The 19225-nt window shown below is 41.6% G+C and overlaps 2 protein-coding genes across 5 annotated transcripts in view; one reads left to right on the forward strand and one right to left on the reverse strand.

The window, feature by feature from the left end:
- AP1S2 (adaptor related protein complex 1 subunit sigma 2) overlaps positions 1 to 2354 on the forward strand; it is a 33326-nt gene extending 30972 nt beyond the window's left edge. The window contains exon 5 of the mRNA XM_053972143.1: positions 2269 to 2354. Coding sequence (XP_053828118.1) covers positions 2269 to 2319 — 51 coding nt within the window. The 3' untranslated portion in view covers positions 2320 to 2354. The remainder of the gene's footprint in view (positions 1 to 2268) is intronic.
- Positions 36 to 19145, reverse strand: ZRSR2 (zinc finger CCCH-type, RNA binding motif and serine/arginine rich 2). 4 transcript variants are annotated; one of them, XM_053972140.1, is made up of 11 exons: positions 18884 to 19145; positions 17011 to 17090; positions 16779 to 16869; positions 16367 to 16475; positions 15973 to 16059; positions 13613 to 13651; positions 11379 to 11494; positions 8288 to 8501; positions 5921 to 5976; positions 5631 to 5740; positions 36 to 4993 (listed from the first exon to the last, which is right to left on the reverse strand). In XM_053972140.1, the coding sequence occupies exons 1-11, from the start codon at positions 18928 to 18930 to the stop codon at positions 4515 to 4517; spliced, it is 1428 nt and encodes a 475-aa protein (XP_053828115.1). In that variant the 5' UTR covers positions 18931 to 19145; the 3' UTR covers positions 36 to 4514. The 4 variants fall into 4 exon arrangements, with proteins under 4 accessions (XP_053828115.1, XP_053828114.1, XP_053828116.1 ...); XM_053972139.1 differs by having other exon boundaries at positions 16779 to 16872; XM_053972141.1 differs by lacking the exon at positions 13613 to 13651 and having other exon boundaries at positions 16779 to 16872.
- Between the last annotated feature and the right edge of the window lie 80 nt (positions 19146 to 19225).

Here is a 19225-nt window from a genome sequence, read left to right on the forward strand (position 1 = left end):
CTATATTAACAGAGGAAAGAAGAGGCCACTCAGTGTTGGCTTAAAAAAAAGGGAAATTTTATTACAGTGCTTAACCTGTTCTTGAGCACTTCATTAAAAAATGTTGAGGATACTGTGTCCAAGTTTAGTTATTTACATCAATTTAAATTGTAGAGAAAGCAATAAATTAGCAAGTTTTTGGAAAGCTTGCCACATTAAACATGAAATTTATTTAAGTGGATGTTAAATTGATGGGGTTGTATCATTTGAAAATTAAACCACATGTTGAGAGAGATTTCTGGATAATAGAGACTGAATGTTCAGTTCTTTTCATAGAATTCTGAACAAGTCAATGCAATGTTTACAATCCTGGTCTCAACCAAAAATATGTCAGATGAATCTGTTCTCCTCCTTTCTAAAAGAACTGAACTTCTTCATGCTATCAGCAAAAGCATGGGGAAAAATTAACATCTTCAGGCATTTCTGAAATCAATTTGAAGTGAAATTCCGGTTTTTTAATTTCCTGTCTTGTGTGGAACGGTTGGGGAGAGCTAAAGAATAAGTAGGAATTTCTGGATTGTCCAGGCAAGTTGATTGTTGTCTTGAGTGTCTTCAACTTCACTGACTTAAGTCTTTAACTCAAAGAGGCTTTCCTAAATTTCCGCTGTTCTTTTGGGTAAGGTCACAATGATGGTCACCCTGTGGCTGCCTCTGTCAAGCTCCCACATACCATGGGTTATGTTGTCCAGCTTGCTTTGCATTCTGTCCCATGCCTCGACAAAGTGTTACCCGTCCATGTCACATCAGTTTTGGTTTTCAGCCATAGATACTCAGTTCACCTGATACATCAGTGCTGAGCAGAAGCGTATGTGGAATAATTGGGGTTCATTTTAATTACAAGCTTACAGTGAAAGCAAAATGAGCTGCACTCTTTGGATTATGTAAGAAAGTAAATTAAGCTTTTAGGTTGTTAACTATCATAAACTTCCATCTTTTATGTTTTTTAAGAAGTGCTGATCCAGGACAGGAAGCAATAGGATCTTTTAGGATCTCTTGCATGTCTTTAGAAAAAAACCAAGTTATTTAGTGCACAGGAATGTCACTGGTAAACCGGAGGGCAGTTTCCAATACACTGAACGTGCTAATGCAAAACTGGATGCAAAACGACCATGCTGCCATCACAGGGCATAAAAGTGGCAGAGGAGTCACCTGGGATGCATTTTGGACAATGTGCCTTATACACAAGGGCTGGGGCCAGAGAGGAAGGCCTTGTTGGGTGTCCACAAGAAATGCCTTGTATACAACTCACAGACACGTGCCACCCCTCCTCAACCCCTTGACGGGTTCGCTACGCTGGACAGGCAGACAGGGAATGAAATCCCACAGAAGTGGCCACCAGCTACACTTGGAGGGAAGGCACTCTGCTGTGAGGGGGCAAGCCCAGTTCCCTGATGCCTTAATTCTGCTGGACTGCAACAGTGCCCTTGCCTACAGGGGTTTCTCTTGTGCTGCCTGGCTGAGCTGTTCCTCCTCCACTGAAGGGCAGGGCAGCACCATCCTGACTGAAGTAGGGCATCTGGCAGGCCCTGGCACTGCCACCCTGAACCTGTGTGTAAATGCCAGAATTACTCCAAAGCACCTCCATGATCCCTGCAGAATTCACAACTGAAAAAAGTATTTTGAAAGCTGCTGCTTTTAAGTAGTCTTTGAAGTCAAAACAAAACTTGGCCCACATTAATTCACTTTATAAGGTCCTTTTCTGTGGAAAATGTGGAATAACACACAATGGGAATAGGCTGTTCCTTACAAATTGAAATCCTTTTGTGTTCTTCTGGGGCTTTTTCCCTTTGGGAAAGAAAATAATTAAGCTTAACATTAAAAAAACTTCTAATCTGTTTGTCTCTGCAGAATAAAATAGCTCACTCATAATAATAAGGAAACACAAAACCATGCATATAACACTACTTAAGATTATGAAGCAGAGAAACAATACTGAAAAATATGAACTCCAAAGTTAGAAAACTGGTGGAATCCCAGGTTTCATGCTAACAAATGCAAGCTAAATATCAGATCTGTAGCACTCAAGTTCAGTATAATAAACAGTGTGCGAAAGTGCAAGGAAATCACAGCTACCAGTCCTACACTGTACAGGTACAGCCAGCACGTTTAAGTCCAGACCTCAAGAAAAACAAGCTGAAGCTTCAGCCATTGTAGTAGCAGAAATAAAGTATATTTAAATTTTTACATGCATTTCTGAGCAAGTTTTTTTTTTTTTTTTTTTTAATACAGCCACTCAGCTTCCCAAATCCTATTGCAAAACAGTGGGGACAAGGAGCCTAATCACCCATGGAATTCTCACGTGGTTGTTAGTGGGCACTTAGTTTCTAATCCCACGGAGGCCTGGTTTGCTTATTTCATCTGACTGGTCACAGGTTCCCACCACCCACTCCACCACTTTTCCTTGAGTTGGACAGCTGATTTTTCTGGGATAATGCTCTGTGACATCTGTCTGTATGACATGGGGTGCACAGCATCTGCACGGGCACAAGCCAGCTCTCCCACCAGAGAGCTGTGGGAAGCAGGGCAGCCCAGGGAATGGAGGATGTAACCGGCCTGCTGGTGGCCAACTGAATCAGAGTTTGCCACATGTGGTGCAAGTGACCCAGCGAGGCAACTGAGCATCTATAAAAAAACCAGGAACCGCAGAGAATTTGTCTCTAAGGTGTGGTGAGAAAAAGGTACATTATAAGAAACTGGCAGTAACAAATTTCTCAAATGGAATTAAAAACTTCGTGCTGTCTGTCCTTTGAAATATGCCTTTTAAAAAAGTTATTTCAGAAGTTATGCTAATTACAATTCCTACATCTGTTAATAACTAAAACATTTAATCAAATTAACTAAGCTCTGCCTACAGTTATAACAATATATCTTGAAAGTTGGGTTTGAACTGAACATCGCTTTTGTAGTATTACTCCATATTGGACAAGTTACACATGAAGAAAGAAGGAAAAATGTATAATCAGCATGCTAGGTGCACTATGCATTTAGAAAAGCAAAAATATATATAGATCATATCCAGAAGCAATGTTCACTTGATCTTAACTATCCTGGGGAAAAACATTCTTGCTGTGAGGAATGCTGTTGGTAAAGTTCAGATACCTATATTTTCTAAGGGAGTTTATGTTACGTTGCTGGGAGTTGTAAGGAATTCCTATTTGGGAGCACTTCATGCCTGCTTTAGGCTTTTAACTCATGGGGTCTGATCGGTTCTCTGAAGGCAGGAGCCCAGTTCTTTGGAGAGGCTAAAGACAGGGAGGTATCTCTACAGACCATTAGGGCACCTGCACCTTCGTGCCACAAGTGTCTGAGGACACTGAGCTGCCCACGTTAAAAGCTGAAGATAAGCCATGTGAGCACAAATCTTTTAAATAAAAGTGAAAAAATATTGGTAAAGATTTATTTAACTGCAGATACTTTGCTATTGTAGCTGTCATTTGAAGAAGGTTTTGTCCCAATAAATTCATTTTTATGTACCCTACTCTTCAGCTTGGCCGTAGGAAAGCAAGGCAGTAGGGTGCCTTAAACTATTTGTAAAATAAACCTAAAAAGGCTCTAAGTCAAGTCTTCCTCTCCCAAAACCATGAAGTGTTCTTTCATGTATAAACCCTTCAGTTTCTTCAGCCACTCTGCAGCCATCTTGACTGAGCCTTCACAATCACATCTTTGGTTCCCACATGGGACACTTTTCACCCCTCCAGCACAAGGTAGGCAGGTCGTTTTCACATACAAGTGGTGTGCAACCAAGAGGTATGCAAAGTATTTCTAACCTCATTCAAGGACTACAGTTGCATGGTCTCCAGTCTTACTTGGGGATTAAGGTACTGAATAAACTGATTGTTTCTCTGTGTACTTCTACTTGGTTTTAGTCTACTGCAATCCCTACAAGCGATCAGCTCAGCAGCTCAGTCAGGGTCAAGAAAAATCCAGCACTCATGACCAAAAAGCTCCTACTGGGCAAGTACTGTACAATCAAATAGTGATGTCTTTGAGATCCCTTTTCTCCAACTCATAAAACGATGATATTTTCTTTGTCTAAAAAGCAATTTCCAATAAACAGATGAAAAATACAAATGGCAGTCATCTACACAGACCTGGATCTGCAGTGTGCTGGGGTGTCAATTTACTGCACACTGGCTGTTCGGTACTAACTCCTTACAGGAACAGTAAACACTTAACATACACGTAACAGAAATAAGCATATACCAAAGAGGCTTCACTTCTCTATTTGTACTCAGTGTGCATCCAGGTGTTGCAGCAGTTCAGAGGGACAGAGTAGCTAGACTACTTGACATTCACACCTTCTATAGGACTTTAAATTTTCTCAAGCTTCGCACACAGTAAACTACGTTCCTTTATTAGGAAGAAACATTTTAATGTGCAAGAACACTTTATTTGAAATTCAAATATATCTGGTGCCCTATTGGGAAGATTTGTCAGCTCCACTTTTATCAATTAGCGATTTCTGAAAGTAATTCTCACTTTGTTTTGGGAGTTTCACTGTTTTTTCCTCTGCTGCTTGATCTCTTTTTACCCCTGCTCCTGGATCGAGAGGAACTCCTGCTTCTGCTCCTGCTGCGTGTCTGACTGTGACTCCTGCTGCGACTGCGGCCTCTCCTCTTCCTGCCCCTGCTGTGAGACCTCCTCCTCTCTCGACTCCTCGACCTCCCCGAGCGGCGCCGCTTCTTGTTTTTGCGGCGACTCTTTTTCCTCTCTGATTCTCCATTTCTGCGGTAGGAATGGTCTGGGCTTGGGCTGCCCCTTCTCCTGGACCGGCTGTAATAGTCGTCACGATGGCTCGATCTGTTTCTCCTCTCAGAGTTTTTAGACTGATGAGTCCGTTCAGGAGAAATACGTATGTCTCTGTTGGCCTCCCAAAACTCGTTGTTAGGATTTTTGAATACGTGAAGGAAGTTGCAGTGTTTCCCTCTTGGACACTTCTGCCTTTCAAATAAGCCTGCAACAGATTAGGGTTTGCTTTTTTATGAACCAGACCTGTTAAATCTCTTTCTTCATTATGTACCAACTGGAAGAAATGTAATAAACTGAATTTTGCTTCTCCAAACAGAAGAACATGCATCTGACCACCTATCAATTTAATTCACACAAGATTAATTTTCACTGTGTACTTTTCTTGGAATTAGCTTTTTAACAGCTATGAAGATTAGGTTTTAGCTTAGAACAAACTTAACTTTTAATTTCATTAAATTTTATTTACCTTAATGGAAGAAGGTAAATCTAGATAAATAACACGTTGTATTTACTGCTCAGAACTGTTGATAATCCAGAAACTACTGTCACTTCTCAAGAGATAAATTAGTACTTCCTCGAGTTTCACCTTAAGATTATTATTTCCAAAGCTAGAATCCAAACCTTTTTTCCTAGACCATGGTAAATCCACTAGAACAATTCAGACATGTGACATGGTGTAATACTCCCTTTCTTTCCTGGATCTACACAAGCAAGTTAGCACATTTGTCTTCCAAACAGAAATGAATACAACGCAGGTTTGAAAGCTACAGCCTAATCCCTCTTTTTGACTTCCATGAGTGAGTACTCTTTCAGTAACACATGTTCTCTTTTCCAAGACTCACCACATATAGCAGTTTTCCACCTCGTCACAGGACAGAATTCACAATGAAGCTGTCTGCCTGCATACCATCGTCCACTGAACAGAGCCAGAGCTGCCTGACAGTCCTTCTCCCTTTAAAAAGTAAAAATAAAGAAGATGGCATTACCATCACACAATCACTTCAGACACCCCTTACCAATTCTGGGTTCCCACTACAGTATGAGGATGAACTGTATGGATGATACAAACACTTCTTATTCATTACTCAACTCTGGAGTTTAGCTCTAACCCTTGGTAAGACTGAGTACTTACGACTGGTACTGGACGTACACATTTCCTCGCAGGTGAGGCTCATAGTTGCAACTGACCTGAGGGGATGGAAATGTGAAGTTAGGGCAGTGGAAGGTTTATGTTGTACAGCAGCTCACACATTCTGAGATGGGCAACTCTCATGGCAGTTCATCCATATCAACTTAGAGATGATGTTTTTCTGAACACTTAGTGTTAACAAAAACAAAACAAAACAAAACAAAAAAAAAAAAAAAAAAAAAAAAACCCACAAAAAACCCCAACCCAAAAAAAAAAAAGGAAAGAAAGCCTTTCTGGCTTATGTTTAACTGTTGCCAGCATTATGCTTTGATTAACTCTGGGACCTTGGCTTCACTTAGTCCACAATAAGTTTGTACTCCATTGTCTTGCACTTGTCTGGGCCAACCCTACTGTGCAACAGCCAAATCCTGCTCTGACAATAATTATTAATATCCTCAAGTGGAAATGAGGGATTCATTACAGTAAGAGACTCTAGAGCATCTTCACAGCATCCCTGTAAAATGGGTTAAAAAAGCTGAAGATGCCATCTTTCACTGTACAGTTCTGAAAAACCTTTTTCTGTAATAATTTAGTATTCAAAGTAGATCTAAAGCTCTCAAAAATACACAAAATAACTTTTAAAAAGCTTGTTGCTAATTACAAAAGATTCTGACAGGCAGGTCCAAGCAGGTGGAACCCAGTTCTCCAGGACAAACTGTGACTCATTCCAGCCTCTGTTGCCTGCAGGCCTCTTCCAATATCCACAGCAAACAAGGTTAGGGGCTCCTTTCATCCCTGAACCCTGACTGACCCTCAGGGAATACTTTGTATGCTGGATCAGCAAAGGGCTTCAGCCACAATAACAAGGACTTGTATAATTAAGTGTTACAGGATAAGGAGTCAAACTATTTGAGATAAAGTGTCAATACAAGAATAAGTGAGAATGATTTTGCCATAGGCATTTTTGGGTGGGAAAAGATCCCTGGTGTTCTAAGGTAGTGTTTTATCAGGGTCTTCCAGATTCTGGAGCAGCTTCCCAGAAAAAAACAGGCAGAATAAAACCTTGGGCTACACTGGAAAAGGAAGTCAGCTGACAGAGGGGTGTGCATAATCTGATTCTAAATGATCACAGAGTCTCAGCTTACTCACAGTTAAGATCCCTGCAGCCAACATGTTTTTCTGAAGCATCTCTAATGTAGTGAAAATGTGCATGAGAATCATCTTGCAGTTTCACAATTGCCTCAGAAGCCAAGGAATGCCACAGTAATAGTCAGAGGGACCCAAGCACACCTGCACAGAACCATGGTACAAAGCCAAGGACCTGACTTTGCTGATAAGGCTTTTCAAGCCATGCTGCATAGGGAATCTCTATTCTGTCTTCTTGTAGAGGACAACCAGCTGTTATTCCATGAGTGAAAATATGGAGGGGATGCTCCACTCCTCCAAACAAGTGAATGTTTCTTACCTATACAGCTCATTATACAACTACTGAAAACACACTCTTTTTACTTTCCTCTTGCTTGAAATGCTAATGCCATCTCAGTCCTGAGGCAGCTGTCAGTAGATGAACACAAAAGAAGAAAAGGCACTATATGCATCCTGGTGACTGCAGGAAAACACTCAGGAATAGCAAGCAGAAAGGGATGCTGCAATAGATTCTGAATCAAGGAGACTGCACCATCCAAGCTGCATATTCTGGAGCAACATAGGACTGTTAACACACATCATTCATCTCTGAGGTCTCCATTTACAGATCCCTCTTTATCCCCATAAGAAATAACAATATAAATGGGAAAAAATCAGTACAAAACACTGAGCAAACCAAATGCACAAACTAAGGATGGATGACAAATCTCAAGACCATTTATGTAACTTACCTTTCTATAATTCTTCCTACTGAAATATCTGCTATCTTTTCAGTTCATTGTAATCTGATTTTATTCAGCCAGTCCTAAAATGACATTGTTGGGTGTACACTCCAAATGCATTTCATATCCCCACTATTTCATTCCTTAAGCCCAAATACAGTAGCTCAGATGTATTTATATTATCTAACAGTCTTAATGGACCCTCTGGGGCTTAGCACAGGATAAGAAAAGAAAGGAATATGAGATAAGTAGACTGCTGAGTAGTGTGAATAACTTGCAATATAGAAACACAAGCTTTTTTAACACTTCAGAGGAATGGGAGAGAAGATTCACTCAGACTAAGATGGTGTTCTGTAAGAGCAGTGACAAGTTTACAGGTGACATGAGAGATGCACAGTTTGTTATAAGGACACAGCATAGTTCCCTAGTGCCCACAAGATTTAGCTGGGGCATGCTGGACAGAATTCCTTGTAAGGTTCATAAACTGCACTTGGATGCATACCTTGAATTGAACCACCTTCCCCACATTCTGAAATTCGGGGAGCACATCCTCGTAGAACTCCAGGAACTGCTGGTAGGTCTCCTCATCACTGTACTCCAGACTGGCATCTGTGTCATAGTCGTCTCTCCGGCACTGCTCCATGCCAAAAGTGATGAACATCCCTCGCACGAGCAGCGTCTTGCTTGATGTGGGGTAGTTATGCTTGCGAGAACACCTGGACAGTGTAGTGAAGAAAGAAAAGTGGAGAGATTGGCACTTTCAGCAGAAGATACACTTGTTGAAGCTTCAAACATTTGTCATTTTCAGTTACAATTACTATGAAAGAAAATCCATTAGTGGAAGATCAAGATATTTCAATTACTAAACCAAATATTCTGGAGTGAGTTTGTACATAACCTTAAGTCTTCCTTAATGCCATTAACAAACACATTCTTGCTTAAGAAAGTAGAACTACAAAAGCTATAGATACCAGTATCACAATGAGACCTGAAGTAATTTCTTCTAGGCTACTAGGGTTAATGTGTTCCCATTTTTTGAAGGGCTTAAAAGATTGTCAGTAGTCTTTCTATAAAGAGATTTTAAAGCAAGTCCTTACTCTTTTTGCAAACTGAACAACTTTGACTGAAGTTGTTCACATCATATGGGGGTGGAAAGTGGGAATGTGAGAAGAACAGCACATTTAGACCTGCACCTGGATGAGTATAAGACTGGTATTTTTCTACTTCTAACAAAAAAACCCAAACCAAAACAAACAAAGTAAACAACAACAACAACAACAAAAAAAAAAACAAAAACAAAAAAAAAACAAAAACAAAAACAAAACAAAAGAAACCCAAACCCACAAACCAAAATACCTACAAAAAACAAAAACTAAACAAAAAAATTCTTCCAAATCACTTGTATCTTAATCTTCAGCTTCTTGGCAGACATAAAGTATTAGAACTCCCTCACCATCCATCACATTCAGGCTACCTCGCTAACACACTGAAATACAGTTCTCCCCTAGACACCTTTAGATTCAATAAGAACACAGATGTTCTCCATGTTTATTTCACTGTGCTTTATGATTCCCATTCAGTATGTCCCCAAGCAACTGGGTCATGCACTCTCCAACACTTTTCTCCTTTTCATGACATGACCAGAAAAACATCCAGACTAGTCTAGTCTCTTCATGTCACTGGACAGCACAGAAGAACTGCAGGGAGGTCAGGAGTCTCACCTTCTGGTTGACCCCTTAGACTTCAAAAAGCAAACAGCAACAACAAAAAAATCCAATCTCCAAATCCCAAACTAAACCAGGAGACAACTAATTTGATAATTATTGTTTTTTTACATTTTAGAAGCTACCTCCTTTTGCTGCTCAATTTCAGTAATAGAACAGAAAATATTAAACCCACCTAATATTGTTTGTACACAAAATGATATAGTCACATGACAGAACAACAGGAACCCCAAGGAAAACGAATGACCCAAGAATCCAATATTACTGCAAAATGTTAGGGTTTGAATTACTGGGGAAATTGGTAGTAGCAAATTCAGCTAGTTTCAGCTTCTTCAGGAAGCTCATCGTGAGCTTTGACAAGATTCAACAGTTATTTATTGATAATGCTGGCTCTTAGTTTTTCACAACTCCTTTCAACCCATCCTTCCAGTCCTACCCTAGCTGTACCAGTCCTTCAACTTAGAGACAGCACCAGATGTTAAAATGACCAGATTATGAAGGAAGATGAAAGGAAGGTAGCTGAGATCAACAGGGGTGAAGGAGGAAGGGCAGAATATGATGTTTCTCAGTATTTATTTTCCAAGCGTTATTCATAGTTCAAATGCAAAGTTCAAAGCAAAACTGAGTTTTATGCAATCTATACATAATCCATGGAAGTTATCGCCATTAAAGACCACTGAAACAGAAATACTGAAAAGATTACAAGATCCAGACACTTGAAAAAAAAAATGCTGTCTGCAGTGATATAGCTGGTGAAATTTTTATTACGGAAGTCAACACATTTCAAAATAGAAAAAAATGATGTGAACTTCAAGCTTCCATATAGTTAAATTATTTTATAATTATCCACAATATACATCACACTGGAACAAATTACTCCCAGGATAAAGAACACGACAATAGCTAGACCACACATGTTTCAGTGATACAAGTTAGTAAAATAACCCCGTAAGTTTTTGCTGAAGATTCATGTAATAAATATTAGAATCCTTCCCTGCTAAGCTGTTGTTTCTCCTTAGCACAAAAAATATCAGGGATTTTCAAACCAAAAGCTGCATTTGGGTCACCATTGTTCCTGATTGCCAATGAACAATGTATTCCATAAACTTATTTTTACTTCTGGTTTCCTCTACATCCTCTGGGAACACGTTTGCCATGTGTTTCATATGAGAAAGTCTTTCCTTTCAAAGCTGGTAAATATTCTGAGACACCTGACTAAATTGCAAATAATCACTCCCACCCTACTCCTGAGTTTACTGTTCATCTACCACCATCTTCTTACATCCCCCTCTTTGAAAACAGAGTCTGGACTTGTCAGCCACTTCTTCAGTGGTGTTGCTCATCTCTCATCATCCTGATGAGCTTCTCTGTTCTTCCCTTTTACTGCACTTCCCTCCTGAGATAGGGGCACCCTGTCAATGTACCAGAATCACAACTAAATTCATCACGCATCTAAATAGTGAGAACTCTGGAAGCTACATAACAAGTTTCCCAAGTGTGCAGATTTACCTTAACTTACTTTCTTTTGTCCATTTGGGACTTGAACATATGCAAATTAGGAAATATAAAAAACTAGCACCTGACATATCAGACCTGTACTAATAACAGACATATACATTCTATCTGTGCATGAGTCTAAGCTAAGGAAAACTCAAGTCTGACCAATGTAACCAGAATGTACCATCAGTAATGTGCCATAGCAATAAACAGCTCAATTCTAGCCAGGCAATGCTCTGCTCTCCATCCACATCCAAATACATAGAAGTATTTTACGCAGCAATTTTTCTCAGTTTGCTTATGACCTAATTAAGTTGCCTCTGTTTTATCTCCCCAACACACTTCTATCCTGGTAAATATTCAATGGATTACCTGTCTCCAAATCGGCAGGAGCCTGTTTTAATATAAAATGGGCAATTTGCTCTATCCTTCTCTGTTCCCAGATTCTCTGGGGGCTCTGGGTTATGCCAACTCACACCATTCTCCAGCTGTGGAGGAAACATTAAAATAGACAAAAATTAGAAAACAATAAAGAAACGGAGTGTCAAAAATAAAAATTAAAAACTGAATTCACATGCAGTTGTGAGCACTATGTTTCTACAAGGCAAGCTGAACCTATTTAAAGCATTGTTTTTCAAAGCTGCCTTGTGCCTTGGGTCTCACTTTTTACATCTGTGTTGTGGTTTAACCCCAGCCAGCAGCCAAGCCCCACAGAGCCATGTGCTCACAGCCCAAAGTGGGATCAGGGAGAGAATGGAAGGGTAAAAGATATAAAATTCATGCATTGAAATAAAGACAGTTTAAGAGGGAAAGCAAAAGCCAGACAAAAAAGCAAAGCAATCCCAGGAATTAATTCACTGCTTCCCATGGTCAGGCAGGTGTTCAGCCATCTTGAGGAAAGCAAGGCTCCACCACGTATAACAGTGATGTGGGAAGACAAACACCATCACTCCAAATGTCCCCCCTTTCCTCCTTCTTCCCCCCACTTTATATACTGAGCATGATGTCAGATGGTCTGGAATATTCCTTTGGTCAGTTGGGGTCACCTGTCCTGGCTGTCTCCTCCCAACCAACCATGCACCCTCTGCCTCTTCACCAGTGTGGCAGTATGAGAAGCAGAAAAGGCCTTGGGTCTGTGTAGGCCCTGCTCAGCAATAACAAAAACATCTCCACATTTTCAACCCTATTTTAAGTGTAAATCCAAAACGAAGCCCCATATTAGCCACCATGAAAAAAATTAACTCTACTCCAGCCAAAACCACCACAACCTGGCAGAGAGAAAGCTAGGACTATTTACTTATTTTTCTCTGCAACAGCCCAAAGCTCAGCAAGCTCATCATTATCTCTTTTATGTGCATCTAGAAAAGGCTAAAATAAAATAAAAGTAACCTGCCAAAGGCCAGAATTTTAAAAAATTAAATTCACAGTTAGCACTGGAATTAAAAGTGCCTGTACTGATCATCTTGGGTAATTAAGATTTCTGTAATTCAAAATGGCCTCACCAACTTGCAAGCCTTGAATGACTACGATGAAGACACATATTAAAAAGGAATTTTCATTCTAACCAAACAATCTTTAAAGCTGACTGGCCTAAGTTATCATTTTAAATCAACTGAAAATTCTTTTTATTCACAAGCAACATTTGACCCAGCTACCAATTCTGTTCATGACTTGCAGCCATAATTTTCTATCACCAGAACAGCCCTGTTATGTCAGCAGTAAATGAACCCTGAACTGGTACTCTAATGCAGTCTCTAACATACCACATTTCTGACTATTCCTTTGCAGACATGACTGCTAATGCATCTTGAGCTGTGGGCAGGCAGCAGTTCAGAGCAGTTTCCTACCCATCTTATGAAACAGATTCCCTACCTAAAGAACTGTTTAAACATCATTTGGAACCAAATGTAACTCCAGTGTAGCTATGGCAGTCAATAAACAATGGATAACTAGGTTAAGACTTTTTTTTTTCAGATTCATGCAGTGAATGTTTTTAAATAGATCAAGAATCTTCACAAGTTTAACCATGTGACAGGGATAAAAAGCCAAATTATTCTTTAAGGTAATCTCTAAGAGTCAAATGAAAACTGCAGTTTTCTTTTTTACACACTGCCAGCTTGAAATCCATGCTCTTCCAGGCATCCAAGCAATCAGTTCTCCCTCCCCCACCTTTTTTCTTTTTCCTTAAGGATCTGTGCCCTCCTCTACCACTGAATCCTCTTATTTAGAGCCTGACATCTGCTTAAAAAGACAAGTTTATCTTGCTACTCAGGACTGATAGATTTATTTAGAATTACAATTCACAAATAGACCATCATGCAGAGTGTTTTTTAACAGTGCACAGCAGTATTTCCACATTCATTTTGACTCAGACCTCCAGAACAGTCATCAGCATGCACAACTGCACTGCCACCAATCAGACAGAAATATGCTTAATTATGTTCCACCCAGTAAATAATTGTTTACAACTCATGCAAGCCACTATATATTAAATTTATTCAGGCCATTAGATTCTTGAGAGCAGATGGACAGCATGCTAGAAGGCAAACACCGGATGGAAATTAAATTACTTTTCAGTTCTTTCTTCAGAAAGTCTCTGAGCATACCTGGCTTTCAGCTTGATCCAGCATCCTCTGCACAGCTGCCTATAAATGGTGCAAACACAGGACTAGTGAAAACCCTGAGGATACGCAAAACATCTGGTTTCTTTAGTTAAGAACCTAATTTACAATGCTCAGTGATTGTGCATCATGAAAGTGTGATGGAGTTTCCTTTAAGAACAGGAGATTTACTTTGGCTCTGTAGCAATTCATGTACTACAAAGCTGTTAAAGGATACATCAGACAAGACCCACACGTAGATGATCTTCTAAACTAAGTGATAGACAACATAAAAGTTTAATTTTCTTTTTTAAAACTATCATTGAACTACTGATGCTTAAATCTATCTCCTGCTCTAGTACACAGCCTGGTTACAGGTAAGTCCATAATCATTTAGCTGCACAAAATGTTTTAAGTTACACATTTTGTGGAACACACAGAAAAACGCAATGCTTAGTGAGCCTCTATTAAAGCAAGAGGTGTAACTGGTAAGAAACTTAAACCATATCTAGCCTTCCAAATACAGGAAAGAATGAGAATATTCTTTCCCTTCATTTTTCTAAGTGGGCTGAGCATAACAATACCACTCTCCAAAACTGGCTGGACACTACTTCTAATAAATTGCTCTATGAAGTTCCTAGAAAAAATATAATTTAACATAATCAGTACAAGAAAATATGCTAGGACTGGTTTAATTTGGAAGAGAATTAATTATATTAAAAAAGAGCAAATAAAAATTTAAAAATGCAATTAAAGACGAGGACCCAGACAGCATCTGGTACTGATCACCAAGGATGTCAGATAGTACCCACCCTAATAAAGAAAAACGAAACAGAACAAACAAACAAAACTCCCTAAACAAAAAACCAAACCAAAACAAAAACCCAAAAAACCAGCAACAACAACAAAAAAAAAACAAAAAAAAAACAAAAAAACCAACCAAAAACCAAACAACAAAAAAGCCAAAACGAATCCTTCACCCTCTCCAAAAAAGTCTCAAACCACCACCACCCATTAAACCAGAAAATCTATTTCTTCATTTTAGGGAGGGAAATTAGGGTTTTTTTTGTATCACTGTTAGAGCTTGAATAAACTGCTGTTTCAAGACACAGGCAAAACCAATTAAACAACTTTCTGCTGCTAAAATGGGTGGCTCTGCTCTTAGCTGGGTAATCAGTTTCCCTCTGGGTGCCTGTCATTGCCCTCTATGAGCCAATTTAACTCGCTATCCCCGTAAACAATAACCCAGAAAAACACAAAGCAAAGAATCCAACAACCAAAGAAAAAAGAAAGCTGTTTCTGTCTAGTTCAGGGACACCAGTTATCCTGCTGAGGGCTCGGGGACACCCAGACACAAGGACAGAGGGGAGGAATAAAATCCTGCTGTTACCATGGTTCAACTTTCTCCAAACTGTATCTCAACCCTAAATAAAGGACACGAGCATAATCTTCTCTCCTTACTCTGCAAAGAGAGAAATGGACACCTGAACACCAGAGGAAGCAAGACAAGAAATACAATAACTGCTGTTCTTTGCATCCCTCATTCAAGTGTTACATAATCAGTGGCACAACCAACTATTAACTACAGACAGCCACAACTGTCTGCTCATGGCTCTTCTCCTGCTGTGGCTATCAGACACAGCCACAAGACACCTCCCATTGAAATGACTGGAAACTTTGTGATTGTGGAGAATCTAAAATGACCAGATCCTAGAAAGCTGCAGTCACTCTTCAGTGGCAATAAGAGGCCAGTCCTCACAGTGGATTACTGTATAGGACATCTTACATCCAGGTCACTGACCTTGTAAAACTTAAGATGAATGTATCATTAACACAAATATTATCAATGACTTGTATCTTCAATATGATTTTTTATTCCACCCAAGGAGCTCTGAAAAAAGATACATCCCGTTGGATGAGTCAGGTAAAGAAGAGCTGTAACACATCTTTTGATTAAGAACTGTGTTAAGGAACAGCAGCAATGTACTTCCATATTCCATATCCTCTTTGGGCATTTTCTTCAGCACTGACTGTGTTCAACTGGGACATTAAGGAAGGATTATCTTTAACACATGATGCAGAAAGTCCACTTATCAGAACCTGCATTGGCACAGTACCTTTGTATTTACCTGACATAAACAATTACATACTGTGAACAACCAGATGGGTTAACAAGAGTTATACTTCAGTATATGGACCCCCTGAATGCTCTTTAACACTGAATGATAGTTTAGGAACTTAGACAGAATGGGCTAACTAATGCATTTACTAATTATAACAAAATCGCTTTTTAACATGCATAACTGTTGCATCTGATCATGTCACAGGACATATAACACATATATCCTCCCACCACCATGAATCACCTCTCTCTCTCTCTTCTCCTGTTGCTTCTGCTGTGCCGCTTCTCTCTCTTTTCTTTGCTGCTCTTCCCATTCTTCTTTGATCTTCCTCTTTATAATAAAAAAAATAAATTAAAGAACAATGCTTTACCATCAATCAAAACTACCATGTTGCATTACAACTCCTTGGCCATTAAGTTTTCATCCAGTCAGAAGCAACTAAATCTGACAAAAACCCTTTTAAGAGCTGTTGTTTTCTTCACTTTTCAATTCTTCTTTTCTATACAATAGAGTGGAGAGTCTGTGCTTTCAAATACACCAGCATCAAGAAAAATGGGTCCATCACAAAATAATAAAAGTTATTACACTAAGTCTACCTTGTTGCCTAGCACTACTGTGAGGTTTTACATCTTTATACCTCTTCTTCTTCTTGACGCTTTCTTGCAGCCTCTTCTTTTTCTTTCTTTAGCTTGAACTCTTCTTGGGCCTTTTCTTCTCTCAGCAACCACTGTTCATGTAGTTTTTGTCTACCAAAGAAACCAGACACCACTTAAACCATCGACTTAAGGACTACCCATGACTGATGCAACTCTCATAAATACAATTCAATATTGTATTTATTACTACAGTAATAACTGCAACTTATCTAATCTTATTGAAAAGACAAATTTCCATAGGAATCATTCAGGCTTTAGAGGAAAGGACTGTGTAGTCTGACATAATCAATAAAGACTGTGTTTCACAGAATACATTCAAACTTTTCAAAGTACTAAAATGGAATTGATTACAAAAATGTTTATTGCATATATGACATTTTCTAGATTTCTCACCTTTCTGCCTCAAGTTTTTTTTCTTCCTCTTCTTCCTCTTCTTCCACTTCCTCCTCTTCCTCCTCAGACACAGATTCATCTTTTTCTGCAGCTTCTGAGAAAAAGCACAATTCAATGCATCTACATAACTGCATGTTACAGCCAACACAGATACACAAAATGATATCTTAAAAAAAAAACCAAAAACCCGATCACTTCTAGTTCCACTGACAGTACCAAATATTTCAGTTACCTGAGTCCCTTAGTTTGGCAAGTGCCTGCCGCTTTTTTTTCCTCTTCTCCTTCTTCAGAATAGCTCTGTACTTCTGATGGCTGAGGATGAGAGAACATTACTTATGTTAAAACAACCAAACAAATAACTTTTACTGTCATACATGCACTTAATTTCCTTCAGCAATACAAAATCCCACAAACTGCAAAATTAACAGGCGTTTATATGAAACAGTAACTCCACAGCAGCATCTGATGTGACAATGAAATCTGTAAATCTGTGGCTGTGCTCTTCAGACTTCTACATGGGCAGCAGCAAGAAGACACCACACAGGGCGCCTCATCTTTCTTGAGCTCTGCAGTACTCATCATCACCAACTCCATGAAATCTCCTTCAGCTCCTGAAACTTGGTCACTAGACAAGATAAGGGAGAAAAACTTGGGGATCTCCTACCCTACAATTTTGGTACAACTTTCAGCACATTCTAGTCTTTCTTTTACAGGACATGAAATTTCAAATCCTTTCTTTTCTCCTTTGATATTTTCCACAGGCAGCAGTCTCAATGCACAGCTAACAAAACACACACCACAGCCCCCACAGACAATGCTCAGCACTGCTCTTCTGCTACAGAAGCTTGGCCAGGCTCTTCCTTGCTTGTCTGATAGCTTTGAACAACTGCCTACAGGCACCACCATGTTTTCACTATGGTTAAAATTCCTCTAATGTCTAAAAGCCTTTTCCCATCAAGCTCTTTTCTGTCAAGTTTCATTCTATCTTTCCTCTTCCTAGCCAGGTCATAATGGAGAAACAGGAAGGAGGGATGATCTTTAGCTCTTGTCATTGTGCCACACCAAATGCTGATGGGAAATTAAAACCTTCCCGTTTTGGAGTGTGTAATTAAAAAAGATTCCACAAGTGCAACTCAGCCAGCCAGAACTTCACCCACATCTCCCATCCTGTTCAGGATTGCTCACATCCTCACCACCTGCACACCTGTGCATGCCAAGGTGACACCGCAGTGCTTGTCCTGTCAGCAGCACCCGCACAGACCAATGTCTGCACCTGGGCCCTCTGCCTCTGACCCGGCCAGCCTGGCCACTTCTCACCTCGGGACCCTGCCTGAAATGGATCGCATCCCTCAGCAGGCGCCTGGGGCTGACAAGCGAAAAGCTCCTTCCCAGTTCCTGGGAACTTCTTTTTCTTGAAACCCAAGGAAGGAAGGGACGGAGGAGCTGCCCTTACTCCCAGGCCAGCACGGGAGGAGGTGGGCACACAGCTGACGCGCAAGGAGCAGCGGCGCCCAAGCTGCTCCAGGGGTGGGGATCGCCTCCCCGTTCAGCGACATGACACCGGAGCAAGGCCTTGGCAAACACCTGGAGACCCCGACCGGGGAATCCCGTTGTGAGCACGGCTGCCCTGGCCCACAGCCTCCGCGGCGGGGCTGGACGGGGCTCAGCCCGGGCACGCACATGCCGCTGCCCCGCCGCGCCGCGGCCTCCGCTGCTCCGCACATCACCCAGGGCCGCCGCTTTCCCAGGGGAGGAATGCTGTCCCGCCCCGCCGCATCTAGGGCGGGCCGGCACGGCGGCCCCGCTCCCTCCGGTTCCGGCAGGGAACGGGACCGGCAGCGCTCCCCGCCCCCAGGCCTGTTCGCCGCCCCCAGCGCGGCCGCGTTCCCGTCCCGAGAACCACCGAGCCCAGTTCCCCCCGTCCCGCCGGGCCACGGCCGCGCGGAGCTGCGCCACTGTCGGGCCCGGCCACGGGGCGGCCTCAGCCACGGCCGTCGTGCGCTCGGGCGGTCCCGGCCAGGACGGGGCGCGACTCTCCGCAAGCACCCGCGGGCCCTTCCCCTTGTCCCGGGGGGGGCCCGGCCCCGGCCCGGCCGCGGCCTCACCTCGGCTTCCCCAGGGGGGGCTCGGGCACCAACATGGGCGCCGCCATCTTGCGGTACCGACGGGACGTCACGTGACCCCGCGGCGGAAGGGCACGCGATCGGTTCCGGCGGCCGCGGCCGAGGGGCGGCGGGGCCCGCGCGGCTCTGGGGCACGGCCAGGCGGCACTGGGGAGCCCGAGCTACCAAACTCTCACAAGGACCGCGAGGGAGTGCACAGAACGTTCCGTTGTCACGGAATCACAGAACGGGTCCGGTTGTAAGGGACCACAGTGGGTCATGTGCTCCAGCCTCCCTGCTCAGGGCCATCACAGGGCGCAGGCCTGTGTCCAGGCGGGTCCGGAA

This window comes from Vidua macroura, chromosome 2 (assembly GCF_024509145.1).
Source record: "Vidua macroura isolate BioBank_ID:100142 chromosome 2, ASM2450914v1, whole genome shotgun sequence".
In the NCBI taxonomy this organism is placed as follows: domain Eukaryota; kingdom Metazoa; phylum Chordata; class Aves; order Passeriformes; family Viduidae; genus Vidua; species Vidua macroura.

Bases quoted from the DNA above. Each gene is read 5' to 3' on its own strand.
- ZRSR2 (XM_053972139.1), bottom strand. From the start codon at position 18,930: ATGGCGGCGCCCATGTTGGTGCCCGAGCCCCCCCTGGGGAAGCCGAG. The intron at 16,060-16,366 runs GTATAAAGATGT...TTTATTATAAAG, and splicing joins AGCGTCAAGAAGAAGAAGAG to AGGAAGATCAAAGAAGAATG. The intron at 8,502-11,378 runs GTAATCCATTGA...TACACTGTCCAG, and splicing joins TCCTGCCGATTTGGAGACAG to GTGTTCTCGCAAGCATAACT.